Raw genomic sequence first — 9,317 nt, 5'->3', positions numbered from 1 at the left:
ACTCATCATATTGTCAATACAGATTCCTATGCTGTCTATAATGAAATTCCCATCTTACTCACGTTAGTACGTTAATATCTTTGACTACAATGAATAAATAACTTCATCATATTGTCAATACAAGATTCCTATGCTGTCTATAATGAAATTCCCATCTTACTTCCAGTTAGTAGTCAATATCTTTGACACAAATTGAATAAATAACTTCATCATATTGTCAATACAAGATTCCCATGCTGTCTATAATGAAATTCCCATCTTCTGCTAACCTGAATAATTTAGTTGTTACATCTTGCCTATCACCGATCACTACATTAACTTTTCAAATACACAGTAATGAGACAGAGGGTGCTGTTATTCAAGTTAAGCTTCTGCAATCCTTATCAACAGTTTATAGAGTGCCTAGTCAAATGTTCTAGGATTTCCACTTGACTAATGATTGTGATGGTTGTATTCTCCGATAATTTATTAAATAAGAAACAATATACAGGATGAACTGCCTTGAAATCAGGCACACTTAAAGCCCACTGTATACAATCTTGATAATTGCAGTTTTCTGTTTTCTAAAGTTTGCATGAATTTTTCCTGTCCTTTTGTTATTAAACTTCTTATAAATAATTCTATTTGGAATTTTTGCACAATTTCACTTAAGAAGCTGATAAAGTGCAGTTGCATTTAACAGAAAACCACTGTATTGAATTAACCTCTTTCCTACATAGATAACTCATTTTTGTCTTTAAATCGTTAATAAAGTCAAGTTTGTTTTCATTTCATTTCCATGGAAATGGCCCTAAAATCAAGCCAATTTGACCCATTTTCCCTTGGATGGAAGGGGCGGTTAACCGACAAAGCTATAGATAGATTCCTTCCAGTTCTGGTATGGAAAAGTCATACGAAGTAACAAAGGAGGCCTACAGGGGATGAAAGATGGTGTTCGGGCAAAATACTATCACAAGATCTCTTCCGACTCCAACCCACAGCATCACCTTTGTTCGAAGTGAGTGGATAGTTGGTGCAATTATCATAAGGCAGAAGCAAAGGGGGAACTTGAGGACTTCCATCATAAGCATACCATAGCACCAGCATCAAACCAATATTTGACACTCCCTAACCCAACTTTGCTTCAAAAATGCTTGGACTGCATTACCTAAATTCCTAATAAGTCATTGAATCACATGTTCTGGAGAAGGTGCCCCAAGTCTTCATTTACCAGCAACAACACCATTTGTTGGCCTGCTGCTGATGCTGTGTGCACCCTTAATGAAGGTGCTGCAACCAAAATAAGAGTCCTTTAACCAATTAAAACGACTGTAAGACCATACGCAAGAAAATGCCTAGAGAAAATTGACTTAGAAAGAAGCAGAAAGGGCTACCTCTGAGAAAGAAAAACGGGAATGTGTGTCTTACAGAAATGTCAAGAAGGGATTTGAGGAAGCTGCTACCAAAAAAGAAGGGAATGTTTATGTTTCAGAGGGATATCAGAAGAGGAAATGAATTTAGGAAGGCTCCTGGTGCCTGCAATGGGATTGAGATATTTTAAATGTGGTAAATTCACACATTCACTAAAAGCTTACTGATATTTAAGTGCAGAATAACTTTAATAGGTATTTTCTCAAAATGCAATCTTCACTGGGGTAACCAATTTATTAGAACGATAACTTCACCATTCAAGCCAATATCAGCATGAAGTTTAGCACACTTGTTGATATTACACTTTTCTATAGCTTAATTTTTTTTTAATTCAAAAATCTTTAACAATTTTGTTGATATGAGCCTAATTACCACTAACAAAGGCATTAATTAAAATTAACTGCCCTTAGCTTGTTAACATTGCAGAAAATTTGCAAAGTTTTTAATTCAAGCTAGGAGGATGTTAACAAAGAGCATGTGTATCAATTTTCACGTTTTTATCACTCCCAACTAAAGTTATGGTGTTAAATCACTTTATGTTATGTATTTCTTTATCCCCGCCACATTAATTATGCATATGACATATATGACTGAAAGTGTACTGTCAGAGATTGTGACATCATACTTTTTTTTTGCCAAAAGGTTGTATGAAGTGTTTAACAGTGTTTCCTCACCATGTACATTTTCCCAGTTTTAAGTGTCAGTGCTACTTTAAGTTAATACAATTTGCTACTGTAACAATTCCTTTTCAAAATTTAATATTCAACAGAGATAATTCAGTGATTTTTCTAAGAACCAACTACTGGCCTAAATGACCACCTCAAGTATGAATTGAGCTAGTTCAAATTTATTTTAAAATTTGTGATTATGTATTTGTAAATGTTAAGTTATTTGCAAGAGTGCATTTATTCCAGTTGTAAAGTCATTGTCTACATCACAGAAATAAATGCAGCTTGTTGTTAGGTGCACCAACAAGTTTTTGTAGTGAAACATTCTATAGGTGAATTTTATCACATAGAAATTTGAATGCAACAGTAATAATGACTAAAAGTGTCTGCTTAACTCTGACCTATAACAGTTACGGCCTCCAACTGTTACAAAATATTGGATTATTTTGGCGCAATCCAAAAAAAGGATTGCAAAGGTTTGTGTAAAGAATACTGTGTCATTAAATCTAATACACTTGAAATTTTGTGGATTTTTTGCCCTAAGGATTAAAATATATGGCTCATGTATTCATTTAAAATATTAAAATAAAAAACCTTTTTCTCCAAGGTTGCAAGATATAATTTTAAATGAAACTGAGAATTACCCTCTAAGGGGTAAGGAGTGGGTAAGTCTCAAATGATCAGTGCTTTGAGTTTCAATTGTAAGCTATAGTTGTTATCTGTGTCATTCATTTCTGAATCAGCATTGTAATTTTACAGAAAAATTAAGCATTTGAAACTTTCCAAAAAATGTAAAATTACATGCATTGTAAGCCAATGTTTTTTGGCTACCAAAAACATGTTAAAATTTAAACAACATTTATGTCTTGAGTTTTTAAATCAATATTTTACAAATAAGCTTATCTACTTGCATTTGTTTTTTATCAGAATAAGATTTGTTGAAGGTAATATTTTCTTAATTTTGCTTTTTCAGCCTAGAAAAAGTGCAAAGGTTTCATTAAAATAATGTTGTGAACCGAGTTTGTAAAATATGTAGATTTTTGTATTGTTGTCTACATAGAGTTTTAGAATCCATGGGAAAGTTATAAACAGAACTGCACCAATAAATATATAATAACTATAAATATATACGCATCTCATTAACATTGTTAAAGAGTTCTTATACTTCTTGTAGTTAATTATTTTTATTACAGGTTTAAGACCTATTGGTTCCTAATCCTTTGTTAGCTTTTGACATTTAAACCATAACCTTTCACTGTCAGGAAGCAGTTTTATTAATTTCTAGTTACATTAGATTTGGAAAAAATATTACTTGTTGAAAATAAACAGCAGATGGGAAAACACTAAATTTATTTGAAATAACAACGATATTTTGAGCCAAGGCTCTTCATCAGGAAGTGCCTAATATCATTATAAAAACTAAATGAAAAACAAATTTGATTGGCAATAACAGAATAGAGAAATGCAAGTGAATGGAAAAGTACAAGGTAATTTTAAATAATGGAAAGAAAATACAGTAAATTTCCTTTTTATGGGTAATACACTACTGGTTAAAAAGATAAAAAGAGAGAAATGAAGAAATGAGAGAATGTAGGGTACGGGTATAAAGCTTAGGTCACAGTAAAAAAACCTAAAATCAACAACAATTAGTCAGAAAGGAAACATTAAGTTAAAGAAATGTTTTTGTTTAATTCTGGTTGAAAAAGGGTTCCATGATATAAATAAGGTGTTGTTCCTCTCCTTCATGTAAGGAATATCCAACTGAAGCAGACCTTAAGACAACTAGTTTGAAATGTGAAAGATCATCTTTGTTATTATAAAAATGTCAGAACACTGACTCATCAGTATTATTGTTAGTATGTCTTCTGTGTTTGTGAAATCTCTCCTAATTTTGCAAATTGTCAATGTATAAAAGGTTAAAAAGAGCACAAATTAAGCAGTTAATGACAGACTTGAACAGACATATGAACGACTTTTTAATCTGAAAACATTTTCATCTACTGCTCTTTATTTGTACAAGTTGTAAATTTTATAGTTAAATTTGTGACTGTGAAGCTTAAGCAAATAAATGTGTACAATTTTTGACAATAAAGAATTAATGTTAGTGAAACATTATAAGGAATGTAATCTGTAGCTTTTAAGTGTTAGAGTTAAACAGTGAAGCAATGTAATATTTTTAAAATTTATATGGTCAGAGAGACTACAGCTTTTTTTGAAAAATTCAGACAAGTATTAATTGATAACAATTTGTAACTTGATAGATATTTTTCTAAAAGTTTAAACCAGATTATGATCATATTAATTTCTTTTCCTTGTTTGATTATTTTTATTATCAAACAATCCAGATATTTCAAAATATAATAAAAGACCCTGAGAGATGCTTTCTTTATCCCTTAGAATTGTTGAAATAATTTTTGGGTAGGACTTTCCTCACTCAAACCTCTTACCAAGGAACTTCCCTGGACTAGCAAGGGGGGCTATGCAAATCCCCTCCCCAATTTGGACCTCTATAACTTTCACTTAGGCCTCTTCTGAAAACCTTGAAAAGATTTAGATGGGTATATAATGTAGCTAAAAAAATATGTATTAGATAAAAGTTTGGCAAAAAAAATAATTACATAATATAAGATAATACAAAAGGATGAAGGAAATTCGGGTGGACAGGTGTTACTGTGTTGGAGTTTCATACAGGCAGACTAAACAAAATACAATCCTCGAAATCAGCAATGTCATATGGCAAAGAAATGCCATTTCATGAAAAACATCAAATACGATAACATAAAAATGGCCCTATAAGAAAAACAACTCAAACATTTTCTTTTAATTTCTTAATTTTTCCTGTGAGTAACATGAAAGATTAAGATTTTAAACTAACTTGAGATGTCAGTTATGACTGATTTTAGTGTTTTGTTGAAATGAACCAAGGTGAACATCAAATTTGTTTAAGGTAAAAGTTCATATTATAGCTTTGAAAGTGTAGGCCTATCTATTTAGTTATTTCCCGAGTGGCTCTGTAAAGTACTATTTACTCTTTTCTTGATAATCCAACTTTTAGACTAATAGAAAATATGTATGCCACACAAAATAAAAAGCACTTTGTTTAATTAAATATTTTCACTGCATTTCTTTAGATATGATAACTTAATCAGCATTGCCAAATTTCAAAATACTAATTCATAACATCAGCAGCTGAATCAGTACTATTACAAATAATGTGGGAAATTCAAACTTCCACTCATGTAACTTGTAGCAGTGATGTGATATAGTGCTAACTAAACAGAACAAAATTAGTGATGGAAAACCATCATGCAAACAAATCCAAAATTTACTAAAATTTAGTGTGAGAAAAACGTAGATTCTAGCCAATGTACTGCTTACATCTGATTAATATTCAAAGCATGTTTAAGAAAAATAGAAGACTGGAAATTAAATGAGACTGATAGTTCCCTTGATAGTAGCTTTTACAATTTGTTAAAATCATTAATGAAACACTTGTTTTAATTGATATGTGGTTCAAAACCTGAACTAACATGCATCATTCATTCAAACCATGCAATTGAGTTCTGTTTTGGATTATTACATTTTTTAGAATCAGAGGAGACAATAGGTTCATTACTTCAAATTTATAGTAGTGTTACTCATTTTAGATACTTCTTACCAAGTAAACAGAAAAGTTCCATTTTACATTATTTGAAGAATGAGAAAATATGATTTTAAAATAAAATTTTTAGGATTATTTCACTGTATTTTGGTTGGTTTAAACATTGCATGTTTTGCTTTCATTTTGACTTGCCAAAGAAATTGAATATCATAGAAGTAGAATGTGACAAAGCTGATTCTTGAGGTTTAACTTAGAGAGCTGTCTCTAATGTTGTGATTTAACCAAATACTTTTAATCAATACAAAAACCTAATACAAGTTTTTCATTATGCAAACTACTGAGGAATCTTGCTTTCTATCCTGATTGTGTGTCTTTAAGGAGAAGAATATATTCAAAATGGACCATGTGAAAGCATTTTTTTTTTAATATTTTGAACTTAATTTCCTAATTTTAAGGACTCATAATAATACCAAAGATTAAGAATAGTTGTGTGAGGAGATCTTACAATGTTGGAGTTTCAAATAAATATCGTAATAATCCTTACAGAACTAAGAAACTAACACTGCTACATAACAATCAAAATCTAACATTACAGTACATTACACACACCAGACTATTTTTACAGACAACCTTATTCCAGTGAAGGCTGCTAACACAATCACTATGCATATGTCTTTCCTAAGAGTTTTAGTGTACTCTGTTGTGAGAAAACAAATACCATTCTAATTAACCCTCAAATCTGTACCTGTTATTGTATTCTCTATCTCTTCTGATTCTTCTTCAACAGTTTCAGACGTCCCTAAGAATTTGGCTTCTCCCTTTTTCTTCTGAATAGCATGGGCATAATATTTCAAAGCTTGAAGAACAGCTGTAGGGTTCTGGCTTTGTTCTGTAGTGCTAAAAAATAATGACAGGACACTTAAAATCTCTATATGAGGTCATATCTATAAGTAAAATCCACTTTTTTTCTTATCACTGGTATATATTTGAACAAATTTCAGCTCTTACTAGTTACGAACTACTGAAAACAAAATTAGTTCCTCATATTGTTGTCAATGATAGATTGAACATAATGAGAAACTAAGGGCAGCATTTATAGGAAAATATAACTTTAACAATGTTTCTTGGTTTAAAGAGGTACACAAAAACAATTTATAGTAATAACTTAACAGCATCAAGAAAATTTTCCAATAATAATGTTAATAACTTATATAATGTTAATTAATAATAAAATTGAATAATAAATAAATTATATATATATATATATATACACACACATGTATGTGAGTGTGCATATTCAACACGAACTTCAGTACCATTGCATAAATTTGAGAAGCTTGATTACACTCAAAAGACATGCTGTCTCTCTCTCTCTCTTAAAGCTTACTTTCCAAGTTTCAATACAATGATACTTGATGCCCTTTTTTTTTTTACTGTAAAATATCTGGTTTTTGGATTTGTTGGGGTTATCTGAATGTCCAGTTACTTCCAAAAAGCCAAATGAATATTAATTAAGCATATATCATGTAACTTGTCTCCTCAGATCACCTATTTTAACACAGCTGTAGGACAGTATTGAGAACTATACCTCTTTGCTACACTTCCAGAAAGTAGTTCAATACAGTGAACGTTTATTTTAACTACTAATATTAACAAACTATAATTAACATTGGTCTGTACAGGATGACCATGAAGTCAATATGAGTAATTGAATGAAAGTGAATCATGTAACATGTTCTCTCACCCACACTTTCATCAAGCCTGGCTACCAAGCTCCCCCTTCCTAATTCCTGCTGACTTTTAGTTATAGACTGAGTTCATTTTGCTACTAGGTAACAATTCAGAGGGTTGCACCAGCAGGCACTGTTCCCTCAGGCAGAGATTTCATAGTAGGTAGAAAATGAGTTCCTTTACTGATATTCCCAGTGACCTTCTAGCTGTATCTTGTCCTACTGATTCCCCATCTTTTGCATTTTTTAGCTATGTCATACAGTACTTTAGTTTCCAGCAATCTCATTCCATATGAATGTTGATACAGACATTCCATGGTAGCAGATTGATATCTCACTAGCAGTTCCACTAGATTCAATAAAAGGGCTTCTCAGCTTCCTCACTCAGATTTACCCCTGCATGGCCTGGCACATACATCCAAGTGATGTCTTACCATGCACATTCTTTCCTTTCTGCCATCCATCTGGGGACCAACCACACTCAATTTGGTTCAGTACTGCCTGTAAGTCAGTCACAAATATATGAAGTGGTACTATCTAGTTGCAGTTTGTTGCTTTCAGCAGTCCAGAGGAAAGCTTACTTTATGGATTTCAGCTCCATCTTTGTTCTGCTTGTGGGAAATTTGAATACTCCACCTGCATTATGTAAAATGTTGCTCTGCAAGATGTAAGCATCTATCAAGCTCTCTCATTATCTTTGGTGTAGGAATCATCTGTGGCTATGGTGACAGGTTATTGTCTACCATGGACTTTAAATAGGTGTTGAAAGGCTTTTTCTGGTTCATCTTCTGCCCAGTCTCCACATTTCCTGTTTAAACTGATTTCTACAGATACCAGTCACCAGATGGTTATTCCACATGGGTTATATCAGTGGTGGTTGTATAGCACCTGTTTACCCATGAATGTCTCCTGAGGAACCTTTTAGTCAATCCCCTACTTGTTTGTGTTGGCAGGGTCATTGTGGGGCTGAAATATCCCAGCTGAAAAGACCAGTGCCTTTATGATGGAATGGTGGTCATTACACCGAGACCTAGTGAATAATTTTGGTTGTAACTATGTCAGTGTTTTGTGATGCTGATGAGACTTGTGAGGTGAAATGTATTTTACAGGGGCAGTTGAAGTACTTCCCATGACCAATCTAAACCTTATTACAACTCACAAGCAGCTTTATAATGAAAAGTCCACATTTGCATACCAAATTTCAAAATTTAATTAACAATAGTAATCTGATGCTATTTCAATAATATTTTACTCCAAAATATTTTAGAATTTATATTTTGTAATTGTGCAATATTTATTTCATGAAATTTGCAAATAAAAATGTAAAACATTATTAAACTTTGATATCTGCACAGATCTTAAAAGTATCACCTATAAACAATGCACTTTAGATTTTTAGAAATTTTCTGCTCATCTTACTGAATGTTAAGAAGTTAAGATGTACTATTGTACTCTACAACTTTTATAAGCTTTGAACTCCATCCGTCTGCGTCCAACTGAAAGAGATTTTGAGATTTTTAAAATAAAGACGATAAAATCTGTAACTTCATAAAGAATTAAGAATTTAATTTTAATTGACTTCACCAGTTACAGAAAGTAATTTCTGTATAATTTCCTTTCAGTTGGTTGGTTGGTTGGTGTTTTATGGCGCAAAGCAGCTAGGTTATCTGCGCCAAACAACCGGTAAAAGCAATGAAAGTAGATTAAAGTAAAATGTAAAAAAACAGCAAGTTAAAATCAAAACATGTCGGTAAAAGATTTATATAGAATTAAAAATACCAATAATGTGTAAAAAATTAAAAATACAATCTAATGGGACAGTGTCACCATTACCAGTGACACTGTCCAGCGTCAGGGGTAAACTTTTAGAAAAAAATGTGTCTAAAATGGTGCCGCCGCTCACGGTCC

The 9,317-nt window shown here is 32.1% G+C and overlaps 1 protein-coding gene across 5 annotated transcripts in view; it reads right to left on the bottom strand.

Annotated features, from left to right (window-relative positions):
- The window catches only part of LOC106470485 (serine/threonine-protein kinase PAK 3-like), a 55,405-nt gene that overhangs the window by 21,869 nt on the left and 24,219 nt on the right, over positions 1-9,317 (bottom strand). For all 5 annotated transcript variants that reach the window (XM_022399100.1, XM_022399099.1, XM_013931044.2 and 2 more), the window contains one exon: positions 6,425-6,576. In XM_022399100.1, coding sequence (XP_022254808.1) covers positions 6,425-6,576 — 152 coding nt within the window. The remainder of the gene's footprint in view (positions 1-6,424; positions 6,577-9,317) is intronic.

The sequence above is a fragment of the Limulus polyphemus genome, unplaced genomic scaffold (assembly GCF_000517525.1).
Source record: "Limulus polyphemus unplaced genomic scaffold, Limulus_polyphemus-2.1.2 Scaffold4032, whole genome shotgun sequence".
NCBI lineage: Eukaryota > Metazoa > Arthropoda > Merostomata > Xiphosura > Limulidae > Limulus > Limulus polyphemus.
This window is presented reverse-complemented; position numbering and strand designations above follow the sequence as displayed.